The 18,313-nt window shown below is 42.7% G+C and overlaps 1 protein-coding gene across 2 annotated transcripts in view; it reads left to right on the top strand.

Moving 5' to 3' along the window:
- Nucleotides 1-18,313, top strand: part of THSD4 (thrombospondin type 1 domain containing 4) — a 578,057-nt gene that overhangs the window by 360,697 nt on the left and 199,047 nt on the right. The window contains exon 1 of one of the 2 annotated variants that reach the window (XM_081050340.1): nucleotides 10,634-10,878. The exons of the other annotated variant lie outside the window; for it this stretch is intronic. Coding sequence (XP_080906466.1) covers nucleotides 10,807-10,878 — 72 coding nt within the window. The 5' untranslated portion in view covers nucleotides 10,634-10,806. Of the gene's footprint in view, nucleotides 1-10,633; nucleotides 10,879-18,313 lie in introns of those variants that run through there. 2 annotated transcript variants of the gene reach the window in all.

Raw genomic sequence — 18,313 nt, 5'->3', positions numbered from 1 at the left:
TGCCAAATAATATTCTCTTGTACCGGCATACCACATTTTTTTTTTACCCATGATTCAGGTGGTGAACATTTGATCTGTTCCCACTTGTTGGCTATTAAGAATAATGTGGCTATGAGCAGCCATGTACAAGTTTTTAGGAGGACATATGTTTTCATTTCTCTTAGGTGTATACCTAGGATTAGAATTGTTGGGTCGTGTGGTAACTCTGTGCTTAACTTTATGCTGTAATTGCCAGACTCTTTTCCAAAGCAGCTGCACCCTTTTACATTACCACCAGTAGTGTGCAAGGATTCCTCTTTCTCCACATCTTCACCAATATTTGTTATTACCTGTATTTGTGATTAGTGGGTATGAAGTGGTGCCATATTTTGGTTTTGATTTGCATTCCCTTAATGATTAATACTGTTGAACATCTTTTCATGGGCATATTGGCCATGCGTATGTCTTTTTTGGAGAAACGTCTATTCAAATGCTTTGCCTAATTTTCAATTGGGTCATTTGTCTTTTTATGATAAAATTGTAAGGATTTTTTTAATATATTCTAGCTACAAGTCTTTTATCCAACACATGATTTGTAAAAATGTTCTCCTGTGGGTTGCCTTGTCATTTTCTGGATGGTATCATTAGCAGCACAGAAGTCTTTAATTTTGATGAAGTCCCATTTATTTATTTTTTCCTTTGTTACTTGTGCTTTTGGTGTCACGTCTAAGGAACCATCACCTAACCCAAGGTCGTGAAATTACTCCTACGCTTTCTTCTCGGAGTTTTATAGTTTTATATATTAGTGTCCTGTGGCTGCTGTGACAAATTAACACACACTTAGTGGCTTCAAATAACACAACTGATTTTCTACCAGTTCTGTAGGTCAGATGTCCAAAATGGTTTTCACTAGGCTAAAGTCAAGGTGTGGGCAAGGCTTCATTGTTGTGGAGGCCCCAATGAAGAATCCCCATCTTCTTGCCTTTGTCAGCGTCTGGAGGCTGCCCACATTCCCTGGCCCACAGCTCTCTTTCATCTTCAAAGTCCACATTGGCCTGTTGAGTTGTTCTCACATCAAATTACTCCAACTTCCTCTTCTACCTCACTCTTCCACATTTAACGTATTTTGCTGTGTATAATGTGAACTTTTTTGCCCAAATTTGTGAGGGAAAAATAAGGATGTACATTATATATACATGGGTAGTACTAATTGAGTATCTACATAAATGTTTTTCATTCTTTATTTACGCTTATGAGTTAAAAGTGTAACTCTAGAAATCAATAACGATATCCATATGTAAAATAATACCCTGGAATACGATCATCTGTTTTGTGGAACTTACGACGAACTTGCAGCAACAAAGAGTTCTTGGCCTTCTATGATGCGTAAATCCCAAAAATTTGTTTCCGATACAGAAAAGTCTTGTACCTTGTATCTGTTCTTGTGTTTTGTGATTATTTGTTACGTAAAATTTCTTGTACCATAATGTATTTTTTAAAAAATGCTAAAATTCCTTTATAGTACAAAAAAACAAGTACCTAAATGTAAACAAAAATTTGAATTAAAAAATTAAAACAAAAGATTTTTTTCCCTGAAATTTTGGGCCAAAAATGTGGGTGCACATTATACACAGCAAAATACAGTAAGAACACTTGTGATTACATTGGGCCCACTTGGATATTCCAAGATAATCTTTTAAAGTCATCTGATTAGCCACATTAATTCCTTTTACTGTCTTAAATTCCCTTTGCCATATAATGTAACATGGACATCTTTGGGGGCTATTATTCTGCCTGCCACAGTCTATGATCTATTTCAAGTTAATTTTATGTGTGGTGTGAGGTAGAGGTCCAACTTATTCTTTTGCACGTGAATATCCAGTTATCCCAGCACTGTTTGTTGAAAAGACTCTCCTTCCATTTGTCTTAAAACAACATAACATCAAAATATACCCATATCAATAAATATGACATGGTCACTTTAACATGGTTGGACAGGATTTCACTCTTTGGATACACCATAGTATATTTAGCAACTCCTCTATGATTGGACATTGTTTCCAGAATTAAAATTGTCATAATCTGATTTGTGGGGGGTTTTAAAAATATATACCATTATGTATGTTGTAAATTATCTTTGAAATTATTCACTTCTTTCCACCATCCTGGTCTAAGACCTTATCTCTGTTCATCTGGACTGTAGCCGTAATCTGCTAATTGGTCTCCCCATTTCCACTCTTCTCTCTCTCCAGTCCTTGTTCCATAAACAGAGTAGCCTTTGCAAAACGCAAATCTGGTCATGTGACTGCTGCCTCTGCCCTTAAAGAGATTCTCATTAGGAAAAGGCCAAAACTCTTCATTGTGGATCCTCCCTTTGTCTTCAGCCTGACGTGATGCTGTACTTCCCGCTTGCTCACGCTCTCGTCCACACCTGCTTCCTCTCAGGTCCTCATGACAGCCATTACTGTGTCTGCCACAAGCCAGTCTCCCCAATGAGGGACAGCATCTTCTGTCGCCACACACCTTTCCTTTGTAGCCCATGGCACACTGCAGTTTTAAATCCACTTGTTGGGTTTCATTAGTGCTGCTTCCTGCACCAGTGACCTCCAGAGAGACAGGAACCGAGGCCGCGTTTGCTCATCATGATCCATCCAGGATTCGACACGTGACAGTGCTGATATTTTTACTAAGGAAACAAACGAAACACATTTTCTACGGTGTATTTGGCTTTTGATTTTGTTTATGGAATTTTGGTTTACAGATTCTTAAAAATATATGCCAATGTATAAATCTTTAACAATCTCTGTCTTTGTTAGAGTTATGTTAAAAGTCCTTCTCCACTCCAAGAATATAGAAATACTGACCTATTTTCTTTTATTGCTTTTATACTTCTATGGTTTGCATTGACATCATTAACCTTCCCTGCAGCTTATTTGGGGCATATAGTATAAAGTAAGGAAATAACTTTATTTGCTTCCCAAGTGATTCACCAGATTCCCAACCTTTTTCCATCCTTTTTTTTTGCAGATTTGCAGTGACACTCTGATTGCACACTAAATCCTTTTCCACGTTTGATTATGTAAATAATCAAATACTATCCTACACGGGTAGTATTTGCCACCGTTTTAATTATTACAGCTTGAGGCTATGTTTTAAAATCTGAGAGTCTCATTTTCTAAGAAAATAAGTTTTTATAAAAATAAGCCTGGCAAGTTATAAGTTTGAATTGCGGGTGACTAGACAGAGAACTGTTCCTCCGGGCAGCAGTTCTCAAACTTTAGAGCAAACTCACCTCTAGAGTTTCTGGGTCAGTAGGTCTGGGTGGGGCCCAAGCGTCTGCATCTCTAACAAGTTCCCTGCCGGTGCCCACATTGCTATCCAGGGCCCACAGATTGGCTCCACCTTAAGGCCTGAAGTAAAGACTGTGGTCAGCCTGAGAACGGCCCTTATGCTTTCTCTGGATGGACTCCCCAGTGGGCCTGTCCTCTGCGCTTGTCGTGAGCACCTCCCACCTGTGTCCCTGGCCCTGCTCCGGGCTCTGCGTCAAAGCCCAGCCAAGGAACACAGCCCTGCATGCAGGCTGCCAAGCTTCGGCCCCTTTTCAAGGAAGCAGTGAGTCTCTGTGCTGTAGGTTCTCGTGGTTTTCCTCATGTGCGAGGGGAACGGAGCAATGAACTCCCCTTTGGCGTCCTCATTTCTCCTTCTCTGGCTATTTAGTGGCTCCTTGGTCCACACAAAGGGAGAGTTAATTACTAACACCTGCTTCGGCTGCTGGACCTACAGCCAACTTCTTGACAGACTTTTTCCACCCATTCTGCACAATGTAGCATATTTAAAGAAACAAACATAGTTTGAAGAGTTTAGCCCTACAATCTATACCTCTGTGGAGGAGCCTGCCTCTTCTCCCTTCACAAAGGGACAGCTTTCTTTATGGGAAATAAAATAATTTATCTGCTATGGGCTTACTCTTCTTTGTTATTAAGACAAAAGTACCTGATTATATTTTACATGAAATATATAGTCTTCGGAAAACGTTTGTTTTCCTTATTTTTGATACTCACCTTTCCTCCACTCATACATATTTTCCCTAAGTCACCCAAAAGGTAGGTTAAAAATGATTTGCATTTCCTTGAGGGAATTTCTCCTTTTCATGTGCCCCCTTTTGTGGTACCTGAGACGCACCATCAGAATCTCTCCCCCAGTCACAAGCAGACAAGAATGTCTGTCAGACCCTCCTTGCATGCACTCCCATATTCTGCACACACTGAGTGGGGTTGTCTGTGTGGGAAGCCCTGGGAACGCAGAAGCTGTATCTCCTGTCATCAAGGGCTTGCTCTCTATTGATGAAGGTTGATACATTCATTAACAAGAACAATACAGTTTGATAAAGATTGCACTGGAGCTAATCAGAGGATGTGTGGGGACAAAGGCCAGGGGCACAGCCCTCGGCCTGGCTGGGAGCCTGGCAACGCACAACTCCCAGAAAAGGGGACCCTTAAATGAGTCACTGGGAGAGGGGGATCCATGTGCGTATTTATGTCTATTATTAACTGTTACTATTACTGTTATTTCATTTGTGTTTACTTTTTGAATTGTCATATATTTAACAATTCAATTAGTATGAAAAGGGTTATAGAAGTGCTGTGCAATGAAAATACAATGTGATGTCAAATTTTTATAGTAGCCACATTTTCAAAAAGTAAAACAAAAGAAGTGAAATTCCTAATAATTCTATGTTTTAACCACATACATAAAATTATCATTTCAATATCTAATCAGCATAAAAACTTATTGCTGATACTTTACGTTTTTTTGGTACCATGTCTTCGAATTATTACAAAGTGTATTTTTATAACTCACAGCGATTTGGAAGAGTCACATTTCAAGTGCTCAGTAGCCTCGTGTGACTAAGTGACTATACATACAGCAATGTCACCCTGCCATTCCTGCCCTGAAGCTGCAGAGTTCCCCTCCCTAGAAGCAGCCATTGTTGCTAGCCGCTAGTGTGCTCTTCCACAGACAGTTACCATGTACACAAGCAATTACACACATAGCTGTGCAAACAGTAGGACACTGACCACACTGTTGTCTGTCCTACTTTTTCACTAAATGAGAGATCTTAGACATGTTTCCTATCATTACTTAGGAAATTTCTTTTGTTGTGTCATTCATTTATTTGTTTATTTTACTGCGGAGTATTCCTTTGCATGAATGTCACAAATTACTCATTCAGTCTTTCTCGGTGGGCATGTAGGTTGTTTTCAATATGTGGTGCTTATAAACAATTTGAGCTGAGTTTCCAAAGACAAAGAGTAAGAGGAGCTAACTCAGTGAGGGTGGAGAAGTGACATTCTAGAGAAAGGGGCTAGCACGAAGGAAGGCATGGGCACAAGGACACATGGCATTTGGGGATAATTTCTTGTGGCTGAAGATGTCTGGAGAGTGAAGAGAAGAGAGGGGCAGAGACTGGAGGGGCAGGAAGAGACCAGATTGCAAACAGCCTTGAAGTGTCATATGAAGCAGTTTGGACTTCATCCCTAATGGAGAGTCATCAAAAGATTTTTGAAAGCAGGGAAGAATAAATTGAATTAATTAATAAATGGGGGAGGGACAAATCGTCCATACTGATGAATTCTGATTAATAGATGCAGAAGGCATGAGGGAAACAGAAAATCACCATTTAGGGCACGCAGTAAACATTGCTGCAGGCAAGATCTACGGATGAATATTCAAATTAGTGGGTGAAACTTTGAGAAACAGGATATTTGCATAGCCTCAAAGTATCTCCCCCAAAATATGTATTAATTATTGTGATGATTGTAACATATGTCCAAATTGTCTTTGATATTCCCCTCCAGGAAGTAGAGCTTAATTGCACTGGAGTTAATGACTCATTTCTAATGAGTAAGGTATGGAAAAGAAAAAATAATAACTGCAGGGGACAAACCTGGCAGACCCCACCTTAGCCAAATGACGAAGGTTAACATCACAGGAATGCCATGTTTATGTAGGGAACCCTGACAAATGTGATGAGAAGGGCAGTTCACCTCTAGGATTTTCTTCCCCCAAACCCGTAACCCCAGTCTAATCATGAGAAAACATCACATAAATCCAAATTGAGGGGCATTGTACAAAATTCCTGACCAGTACTCTTCAAGTGTCAAGGTCATGAAAAACAAAGAAAGGCTGAGCCACTGTCACACACCAGAAGACACTAAGGAGCTGTGTTGTCTAAATGCAATGTGGTCTCCTGGATCGGGTGCTGGAATAGAAAAAGGACATTTGGAGAAAAACTGGGGAACTATGAATAAAGTCTTCATTTTAGTTAATACTGTTGTACCAATGGTAACGCCTTAGTTTCCATAGTTACCATAGCTACTTAAGATGTGAACATTAGGAGGAAGTGAGTGAAAATATACCATGACACACTGTGCCATCTGTACAACTACGCTATAACAGAAAATAATTTCAAAATAGATAGGTAAAAAAAGAATCAGAGGAGTGACATGATGGATTCCCACGGTAGAACAATCCCAGTGGTTGTGGTGGGAGAGATGGGAAAAGGAAAGTCCTGCTACAAAGTCAGGAGGGGATGGTGGAGGCCCAGATAGGAGCCCCAATGGGAGCAGGGGCAGCGGGAATCGGACGCCATGGACACATGGGGAGATCTCCAAGGAAACTCACTCAGACTTGGTGATGGTTTGGACAAGGAAGTGAGGGAGTAGGACTCAAGAGAACACCCAGTTTCCAACCTCCAGGAATTAGATGGGTAATGATGTGATTCACAGAGATGGAGGAAACAGGAGGAAGAACAGATTTCAGGAAACATCAGTTTCATTTTAGACCTGTTCAGTTTGGCGTACATTTGAGAGATACAAGTATCCACTAGGCAGCTGGATATAAGGACCCGTGGGTCAGGAGGAAGAACTGGCTAGAGACTGCTGTGGAGTCATTGGCATTTAAAGGGTGGCTGAGGCCAGTGAAGTGACAAGATGGCCCAAGGAGAATGGCTACAGCAGAGAGAGGGCCGAGAACACAGGCGTTCAGGGGCCAGGCCAAGTAGGTGGCAAGGAGACTAGAGCATATGCAGAGAAGTGGTGACAGTGCAAGATTAAGAGCTGAATGCTAGAGGCAGGCTGCCAGGGCCAGAATACCTGCGTTGCCACCTACCCAGTGTGTGACATGGGGCAAGTTAATTAACCTAAGAAGGCTGTCATCAGGATTACATGAGACACCATGTAGAGGTCTTAGGATAATACTTGGCTCATAGTGCTCAAGAATGCTGGCTAATTGGAGGCAAAGGAAAACTAGAGAGTTGTCTGGAAGCTAAGCATGGTTCATAACGAAGAGTGTGTATTTCACACCCCTTCAGATGGCTGTTACCAAAAAAGTGGGAAATAGGAAGTGTGGGCAAGGAAGTGGAGAAACCGGAACCTTGGTGCGCTGATGGTGCTGCCACTATGGAAGACGGTTGAGTGATTCCTTGAAAAGTTCAACAGAATTACCGCATGATCCAGCAATTCCACTCCTAGGTATACGAGATCTGACAACTAAGTTCGCAAACTGGTTGCAATGATGTTGCTAACCTTTTTTGATATCAGAGGGATTATTCATCATGAATTTGTACCAACTGGAGAGTTAACCAAGTTTACTATTTGGAAGTGCTGAAAAGGCTGCGTGAAAAAGTTAGACAAAAATGACCCGAACTTTGTGCCAACAATTCATGGCTCTTGCATCACGACAATGCACCAGCTCACACGGCACTGTCTGTGAGGAAGTTTTTAACCAGTAAACAAATAACTGTATTGGAACACCCTCCCTACTCACCTGATCTGGCCCCAGTGACTTCTTTCTTTATCTGAAGATAAAGGAAATATTGAAAGAAATACATTTTGATGACATTCAGGACACCAATGGCCATACGATGACAGCTCTAATGGCCATTCCCGAAAAAGAGTTCCAAAATTGCTTTGAAGGGTGGACTAAGCATTGGCGTCGGTGCATAGCTTCCCAAGGGGAGGACTTCAAAGGTGACTGTGGTGATATTCAGCAGTGAGGGGTGGAGCACTTTTTCTAGGATGAGTGCACAAATTTAATTGTCCGACCTGTATACCCAAAAGAACCGAAGGCAGGGACTCACACAGCTACTGTACACTCCCGTTCAAAGCAGCATTATCCACAATAGCTAAAAATGGAGACAGTCCACGTGTCCATCACAGTTGAATGGATAAACAAAGTGTGGTCTCTCCATCTAGTGGAATATTATTCAACCTTCAAAAGGAATGAAGTTCTGACACATGCTACCACATGGATGAACCTTGAACACACGCTAAGTGTAGTAAGCACTGCATAAAAGGACAAATACTGTTTAATTCTACTTATACGAGGAACCTAGAATAGGCAGATTCATAGAGACAGAGTGTTGGATAGAAGTTATCAGGATTTGGGGGGAAGGAGGAATGGGGAGTTATTATTTAATAAACACAGAATTTCTGTTTGGGATGATGAAAAACTTCTGGAACTAATTAGTGGCGATGCTTACACAACATTGGGAATATACTTAATGCCACTGAATTTTGTACTTAAGAATCATTAAAATGGTAAATTTCATGTTGTGTATATTTCACCACAATGTGAAAAACAATGCTGGTTAATACTGCAGAGAACTCAAATAAGTTAAGCCCTGAAAATGATCCTTTATAGGAATTTCATGACACTGGGGACATTGGTGACATTTCCAGAGTCCTTATAATGGAGCAGAGGTCAAAAATGAGTTTGCGATGGATTGAAAGGTGATTGGCAAGTGTCTAGACCAGCGACTGGCAAACTGTGGCCAAGTCTGGCAAGCTTCCTGTTTCTGTAAATAAAGTTTTATTGGAACACAGCCTGGCCCATCATCTGTGTTTTGTCTGGGGCTGCTTTTGTGCTACAGCAGCAGAGTTGAGTGGTTGCCACAGAAACCATATGGTCTGCAAATCAAAAATCATTTCCTATCTTGCCCTGGACTAGACAAGACCCCTGGACTTTCAAGAACTTTGGCTTTCTGAGACAATGCCTGCATTTGTAATAAGGTGGATGAGTAAATGACAGTGCTCCTTTGGTCATTAGATGCAGCCTCAGGATGATGATGAAGACTGATAAATGAGGAAGAGGAGGCAGGGTGGGGCAAAGAAGAAAGTCCTTTCCTCCTTTCTCTAACTGGAGAAATCTTCACTGTACCTTCTGACGCTCACAGAGCAGGAGAAAGGGGTTATAAGAACCTCCACCCAACCCCCCAAATAACTCCCACTACTAAGTTGTCATGTGACTGGCGATAATAAACTTTCTGAGATGGCGACAAACTGCAGTGTGGTTTAAAGTTTCCTCATTAATGCAGGAAAATGCCCACAACCTGAGGCTTTTCAAGTGTTTATTAATTTACTCTCTGGGACTGGGTGCCGATATTTATTCAGATCAAAGAGAAAGCCGATGTCTTTGGCGCTTACTGTGTGTCAGGAACTATGCCAAGTTTTATGCGTCGTGACCTAATTGATAATCATCGTACCCATCGGATGGCCTTTCCACACTTCCCAGGTGGGGCGACAGGGGGGGGGGGCGCACTGGGATGTAATGCTCACCCACAGACTCACAGGGAGTCCATAGCAGAACTGGGGCTTGGAGGAGGTCTGCCAGATTCCAGGGCTCCTGCTGTTTCCACTGCACAGTGCAGCCATCCCTTCCTCCAGAATGGTTCTTTGTGCCCAATCAAGTACAATCTAATATATGGTGCGTTTTCAACCTGTGTTAGACCCTGAGCCCTGCTATCTGACAATAAGAGCTGGCCACTTAGGGTATGTCTCAAGTGAACTGTAGGCTTTAGCAACACCCTCTCCTTGACCTGCTCCTGTGCTTCCTGTGCCCCCAGGCTCCAGCCTGCTTCACCTGACTCGACTCAGAGGTTTTTCTTTAAAACCATCCTGCTTTTCACTATGTTCTGCCAGTACCGAGTTTCGCTTGTTCCCACCTTACTATCTCTTTTCCATCATCTGCTATAATTCCTGAAGCTCTTAGTTAGGCACAATGACCCAGGGAGGCAGCAAGAGGGGGATGGAGTGGCTTGCCCAGTTCCCATTCATTCACGTCCACATGATCAATGCATAAATGAATACACAGCACCCTCCCTTGTGACTTTTATGCTTCAAGGCTGCCCTTGATTAAGCGGCCTTTGACTGCCTAGATTCCTGTAGCCATCAAATCAGAACTGAAGAGGAACTCAGAGGTCATCCACTCAACCCTCGGTTGTATCAGTGAGAAAACCAACTGACGCCCAGAGAGGGTGGGCAATTTTTCCAGGCACACACAGCTTGTTTCAGCAGATCCTGGACTAGGAAGGCCCTGGGTCTCCCAGCTCCCAGCCTGTAGCTCACTCTGCTGAAGCTCACTGCCTCCCGCCTGCCTCAGTTGATGAAGCAGGGGTCATCCCCCTGCATGTGGAGTGCTTACCTTGGAGGCTTTTCATGAATGAGACCAGATGCAGAACTCCACATTGATCATTTCTGCCCCTCCCCTTTCTGCTTTCTGTTAAAGGCAGCCCCCCAGCTCCCAGCTGGCTCCTGTCCCCTCCCCCAGCCGGGAGAAGTTATTACATGAAGAGATCAGCTTACCAGTTTTCTCCAGAGCAGAGGCTGAGCTCGGAGCTCCGGGTAGTACAGTGAGGGAGAGCAGAGGGAACAGCGCGGTGCCTAGCGGAGCTCCAGGGCTGGAATCCCGAGACACAAGTGCGTCTGCTAGCTGTTAGCACTTGGCAGACGGAGTGCTCCGCTAGGGTACTTCTGACTTTGGGTAATAATGTTTGTCAGCTACCTGATATTAACACTGCTCCACGTTCAAACAGCAGTGTTAGCAAGACCTGTGGGAGAGGTAAGCCAAATAAAATATCTTGTCAGAAGTTGTATTTTTGTCAGCATTCTATTTCCTCTTCTATCTATCAAGAGGGATCAGGGAATGGGCTTTTATGGTGTGCAAAGAGCCATACTTTATGTTGCTGTTTTAGGCGTGCCTGGCCATTTCTTAGAAACAGACTTCTTTTCTTCTTGAAGAACGCTGTCATTTGTAAAATCTCATTCCGAGGCTGTCTGTACAGTTGCCACCCTGGGGAGTTGGCATGGCCTTGATGACAGGTGCCTGGAGGTGCACATTTCTCCTTCTGCCACTGCAGGATAAAGAAAATGTGCATGTCAGATTCCAACAGGCACTGTTACCTTCGGGGAATTTTTCTCCAGTGTTGCAGAGAGAATATGCATGCTAAAGGAACTGCTTCTCTTTTCTGCTTTCTTGCATCACATTTTTCTCCTTTTTTGCTTTGATGTGCTTGGAAAACTCTGTGTTTAACGTTCTATCACAGGTTTGAAGAAGGATAGTGACACCTATCCGGGCTATGAGTGTGTCCAGACCTATCACGGAAGGAGGCATGTGTGAGGCCCCTGAGAATGGTTTATTCTTACTGGTTTAGCTTATATGCGAGCTGGGTACCGTTCTGAACATCATAGATGCCTGCAGGCGCCAGTTCTTGATGAAGGCAAAGAGATTGGAAGGGATGATTATATGGGCCGGAGAGGGAAGGACTTAAGTTCTTCTGGAGAGGGAAGAACCTTGCCTGCAACAAACGTACCTCATCCACTCCTTGTACTCCTTCTGCTGACAGCAAGTCACAGATGCATGAGTAATGAAAAGCCTTTTTCCTGAATCCATCTTTCTCTTTGAAAAGCCAAGTGAGGAGTGTATCTCCTAAAGAGGCCAAGGGGCCACTTCACAGCTTTGTCTTTTGTTAGCATTGTCAGGGTGGACACAAGCCTAATGTAATTACTTTCCCTTCTATGAGGGGTGGCCGGAGTGTGCTCCCACAGCCAGGCCACAAGGCCAGCTGTGGTTTCAGCAGGTTTGTTACTCTGTTCAAAATAGACATGTGTCTCGGAGGCATGCAGAAACCGGTCACTTGTTTCGGGCTTTTAGCCTGTTTGTTACTCATGTCCTCTGCTCTGCAGATATTTTGTGGGCCTGTGGGGGGGCCCGGAGTCTTGAATGGGAGCTGGAGGAGCTGAATGGGTTAGTGATGCTGAAAGCAAACCATTGCCCTCTAGTTGTAGTTGAAGTTCACAGCTTCCCTGTTGATTTTTTACTGTGCAGAGTAAATGACAAATGGGCCGGCCTAACTCAGCCTGGAGCACTTAAGCATGTGAGAGGAGACCTCATATGGAAAATATTTCTATCACCGCTGCATGTGCGTATGGTCTGGGGAGACCCTCGTCCAGAGCAAATCACGGCGTTGCAGCAGCCCCTCAGTGGCCTGCCAATTACTCTTATTAACAGCAGGGCCGAGGGCAGGCTTCAGTTACCTGCACACAGCTGGCTCCTGGAGAAGGCTGCTCTGGAATGTGTGTGCCTCCAGCCTGTGTCACATGCAGAGGCGAGAGCGACTCTGTTTCACTTTACAATCAGCAAAGCAGATGAAAAATGAAAGGGAATTACACAGGCTCACCCAAATCTTGATGCTGTTCAGACGACACTCAGCACTTGGGAGAGAAAAGCAGAACTTCTGTATTTTGAGTTAAAGTCTGTGTGAGCCTAATAGCCCGAAAACCCAACCAGAGGTGATGAGATGCCTGCTCTTCTGCTCCTTTGTTCTATTCTACTGTGCTAAATAAAGACCTGCATTTGCTTTTCCCTCTCTACTTCCTTGTTTCCTTCCTTTTTTCTGTGTGTGTGTGTACATGTGCCTGTGAGTGTGTTTGTTTGTGTGCGCGCACGCACGACTGCAAAGCTTTCACTCCATAACCACTGTGTTCCTAGGAAATTGTATAATGAGTGAGTTGGAAATGAAATGACAGAGGAACATGAGTATGAGCAGCTCCCCCTCCCTCCGTAAAAAGAATGTAGTTTATATGGAGCTTTGAAGAATGTGGCATTTATTTATAAGAGGCTCTTTTTTTATAGCTGTGTTCCTTACGAAACTCACCCATAAACATGTGGCATCGTCCCCAAGTCACCGAGGTTTCCTTTTCCTCTGCCAGCCGGTTTTCTTGCAGGTTTTAATTATCTTCCCTTTGGATGTTCATAAAAACACATGAGAAAAAGGAAGAAAGGAGAAGAAAGCGTCCTAGGCCGAGTGGTGCTTAGCTGGCCATGTTCTCAGCGTGCAGCAGAAAGCCACGCCGCCAACTCAGTCCGTTTTCTAGGGCGTGAGGTCCTTCCAGATAAACGGGGCCTGGCAGGTGGTGGGAGCAGGGCTTGGAACTCAAAGCCATCCTCACTGGGTGTCCTGTTGCTGGCACCGTTGGCACCAGTGACTGACATGCAAGAGCACAGCTACCTGACACGGTGTCGGTGCCTGGGTTTGAGGACAATCCCAGAGAAAGACTATCCTTCTTTCATTTTCTGGTTGTGGAAACATTAAACTGAGAACACTGAGGTCACTGGAATGCCTTTGCCCTGTCAGAATTAGGATCCTAGCAGCATTCACTTGTACAAATTGCATGCGTCCCCCAAAAGAATGTAAAGAACTAGAAGGTCAGCCAGGACTTTTGGTGCGTTTGTCGGCACGGGAAGTGTGCCAGGATCCAGGTTCTTCGTAGGATGCCACAGAATGGGGGAGTATTCGCTCCTAAACTTGAACTTGATGTCCGGGTAAGACCAATGAGATGCTGTTGTTATATATGGGGTGGGGGAGGGAGACGCAACTAGAAACCTACAAGGTTCCATAGAGCGTGGTGAGCAATTCCTAGAAGTGAGTCAAATAGATGTTCAATTTTGATGAAGCAATTTGGCAAAACCTATCAAAATTTTAAAAACTATCTTAGCTGCTAATGCATATGGGTTTTTTTGTGATGATAGCAATATTTTGGAATTGGACAAGTGATGGTTGCACACTTTTGTGGCAGTACTAAGGACCACTGAACAGTACCCTTGAAAAGTGCAAATTTTATGGCATGTGAATAATATCTCAATTTCTTTAATTAAAAATAAATAAGTAATAAGCATCTCTTTGACCCTGTTTTTCCATTTCTGATACCCTATCCTGTTGATCCACTCAGAATATGCACAGTGCTCTCTGAAGCATTTCTCCTAATTGGGCTGTTGCACCTACCTAAATGCCCCCTTGATGTGGGACACTAGTCAGGTGTCCAAAAACAAGGAAGTTGCTCTACGTGTACGGATATGAGATGACCCACCAGGGAATGTTAAGTAAGAAAAGCAAGTTGCAGAATGTGTGTAAAATGCTACCCTTGGTGTAAAGTGAGTTAACGTATTTGTCCGTCCTTTCTCTGGGAGGACATACAAGGCAATGGGTGGAAAACAGAGAGACTAGGGGAGGAGGGCAGGTGAGAGACTTATACCTGTGGTACCTTACCTTCTGAAATGTGTGCGGTAATGAAATCATGATATAATGGGTAACATCCTCAGCAGTGGCTCAGAGCTCTGCTAAGGTGGAGTGTGTATGAGTTAGCTGTAACACTGAGGTACTGCTCAGTGAAGTGGTCCTTAAGGGCTAAAATGATGTTCTTTCAGTGACTCATTCACTCCTGTAACACCTACTCATTACCCCTGCTTTTTCATTTTTACAATAAGGATGATAATAGTAGCTGCTTTAAGGGGTGGTTGGAAGAATTCATTGCGATCATATGTGTAGAGCTCTTAGCTTGGTGTGTCAGGCACAACGTAAACAGCACTTACTGGCTATTCCTCCAGTTACTGTTGCCTGTGCTACCAGGGCTGAAGCAAAGAAGGTGAGAAGATACGGTCTTTGTCTTTGATGAGCTGGTGCTTTAAAGGGGGCACAGAGTGCAAACAGTGAATGATTGTGCAATAAAAAGCTCTCTGTCATTGCAAAAGCACAGGTGAAGAAGCAGAGAGATCTGCCTAAGAAAGTGAGGAAAGATTCCACAAACGGTGTCATATTTAACTAAGACTTGGAGGGTTATGTGTTTGGGGTCTTCAAGACAACCCCCAGGTTCAGTGATTTGCAGTAACTCAATAACCCGCCGTATAGTTGCACTCAGAGCTCCTGTCATGACAGTGACAGGATGTAGAGCAAAATCAACAGAGGAAAAGGCGCATGGGGCCAAGTGCAGAGGAAACGAGGCACCGGCTTCCAGGGCTCCTCGGTCAGTGGAGACACACAGGATGCACTTAATTCCCCAGCAGTGAGTGTGACAACATGTGTAAAATGTTGCCAACCAGAGAAGCTTGTTAGAGACTCAGCACCTAGGGTTTTTATTGGGCGCTGGCCACCTAGACACCCTCTGCCTGCCATGTACCAACATTACAGACTCCCAGAAGGGAAGCAGGTGCTCAGCATAAACCATGTTGTCTGTACCGTACAGGCACAGTGAGCCACTCTTACCAGTTCTGGGAATGGGGGGGACCCTCCCAAAATCCAAGTTCCCAGAGGCCAGCCAATGGCCAGACTTGTAAGCAGGTCTTTTTAAAGGAGAGAAATCAGGGCTGCTACATTTGTTAACTCTTTTCTGCACAAACGGATAGGCATTTTGAGTGGAAAAAGAGGGAGGGAGGACCTTCCTGGCAGAGGGAAAACATCTATAGAGCCCCATAAATAAGGAAAAACACAGCACATTCTGGAAACAATGCTTAGTTCAGATTACAGAAGCATGCATTGTGAGATGTGGCAGAAGGTTTTGCAGTCACCTGGATCCCAAGTTTTTCTCTGTGCCTTTGAAACTTCCAGAAATTCCGTATCTACAGTCTTAGGATTACCTTTTTATGGCATGTCATTTAGGTGACCGCTGTGGGACATTTTCTTGGTCATAGATTTTTAAAATTATTTTGAAGGATTAAATCAGACTAAATAATGAATGTAGAGTTGATTTATAAGCAGTGACAGCCTTTATAAAAAGCTGCCCGTCGTTATTAGTCCCTGGAGTGTTGTTGGTAGCAAATAGGAGTGCAGGATCTGTGTGATGCCTTTAAAGACTGATCGTGTGCATAGTTCTCTGTGGCTCACCTTCCTTGGGCTTTCTGATATCTACAATACAAAACCAGCTATGTGGAGCTAATATGATAAAGCAAGACCCAGGTTGGAGGCTTGGGTCGACCATGTGTAGTCATATGACTTTTGACATTTTAATGGTTTTATTTTTAATTATGAAAGTGATTATTGTACAAAAAAATTCAAGCAATAAAGAAATGAAAGGAATAAAAAGTTAAAGGTTCCTCTTTACCCTCACTCCCTCCCCAATCCTTCTTCCCTGCCCAAATGAAACCATTGTTAACAATTGGGCAGTTGCCCTTCTAGAAACATTCCTATGCTTTTATCGGCATAAGGGTGTGCAGGTTTGACAAGTAAGGTCATGAACTCATCCTAGAAAAAGTGCTGCATACCTCATTGCTGAATATGACTATGGTCACCTTCGAAGTGCTCCCCTTGGGAAGCTATGCACTGACACCAGTGCCTAGTCCACCCTTCAAAGCAATTTTGGAACTCTTTTTCTGGAATGGCCATCAGAACTGTCGTCATTATTACCCTTGATGTCCTGAATGTCATCAAAATGTCTTCCTTTCAGTATTTCCTTTCTCTTCGGGTAAAGAAAGAAGTCATTTGGGGGCAAGAACAGGTGATTAGGGAGGGTGTTCCAATACAGTTATTTGTTAACTGGCTACAAACTCCCTCACAGACAGTGCCCTGTGAGCTGGTGCATTGTCGTGATGCAAGAGCCATGAATCGTTGGCGGAAAGTTCAGGTCGTCTAACTTTTTCATGCAGCCTTTTCAGCACTTCCAAATAGTAAACTTGGTTAACTGTGTGTCCAGTTGGTACAAATTCATAATGAATAATCCCCCTAATATCAAAAGAGGTTAGCAACATTGTTGCAACAAGCTCGCAAACTTAATTGTCAGACATTGTATGTGCATGTGTGTGACTATGAGTGTATATGTGTATATGCCCACAACTTGAAGCTTTCATAATTCAAAAAATTTAAAAATGTCAGAAGTCACATGACTAAACATGGTTTTGCTGCTTCTCTTCTGATAGCTGGTGCCTCTTGTTTCCACCTCTTGTCTTACTGCGATTGCTAGGACTTTAGTCTACAGTGTTGAACTGTAACAATGAAAGTGAACACACTTGTCATTTTCCAGACTGAAGTGAGAAAACTTCTAATATTTTATCATTAAGTTTAATGCTTCCCAGATGTTTTAGGTAGACACATTTTATCCAGTGGTAACTTCCCTTCTAAATTTGTATCAGGAATGGTTGTTGAATTCTATCAAACGTTGTTTGACTTCATCAAAATGCTCATATGGTTTTCTCCTTCAGTCTACTTACACAGTGAATTATATTAATAGATTTCTTCAAGTTGGACCGTCTGCATTCTTGGAACTACCTATCTTAATCTTGGTGCTTTGTTCATTAAATTTGCTATTGGATTGGATTTGTGAATATTTTATTTCAAATTTTGTCTCCTTTTTAATAAGTACTGTTGGCTCATGGCTCTATGTTATTGTGCTAGACTAGGGTTTTGCTAGCTTTGTAAAATAAATTCAGAAGTTTCTCATCTTTTAGTTTACTTTGAAATAGTTTAAATAACAGAGAAATTAAGTCTTTCTGGAAGTTTTGTTGAACTCAGTCATAAAACCAGCCCTTCTGTGGAGGGTTGGTCTTTAAGTACCTTTTCTTTCATTTCTAAAAAATGTGTAATACTTAATATATAGGAGAATGTATGTAATATATAAGGATGTTATGAAACAGAACAATCAAACAAATACAATACCTATAACCCCACCACCCAACTAAAGAAAGAAAGCATTCTGAATAGTGTATGCTGCGTGTTACCCAGGCACATCCTCCTCTCTTCTCTCCAAAGAGAACTATCATCCTAAATTTTATGGTTGTCATTGTCTTTCTTTTTATTTTAATAATTTTTTGCATGTGTTTGTATCTCTAAAGAATGTATTGTTTGATTCTGTTTGGTTTTGAGTTGTATAAACATGGTAGCGATTTTTGTATCCAGCTTGGTTTTGTACTCCACAGGATGGTAGGTGTAGTTGTAGTTCCCTCGTGTTCACTACTACATAGTATTCTGCGAAGCAAACATTCCATCTTGTTTCCTGTTGATAGTTGGGTTCTTTCTATGTTTGTTTGGGGGGTTATATTATAAACACTGCTGTGCATTTTGGAACACGTCTCTTCACAAGTGTGTGCAAAGATTCCTTTAGGGCATATACACAGGAGTTGAGTTACTGGGTCATAACTCTATGACCCACTAACTCTGTGTTTAACTCTATGAGATCATGTGAAATTGATTCCTAAAGTGTATCCGTTTTCACGTCGGCTAGCAGTGTGT

The sequence above is a fragment of the Rhinolophus hipposideros genome (assembly GCF_964194185.1).
Source record: "Rhinolophus hipposideros genome assembly, chromosome: 5".
In the NCBI taxonomy this organism is placed as follows: Eukaryota; Metazoa; Chordata; class Mammalia; order Chiroptera; family Rhinolophidae; genus Rhinolophus; species Rhinolophus hipposideros.
Note: the sequence above shows the minus strand (reverse complement) of the source record. Positions and strands in the feature narration are given on the sequence as shown.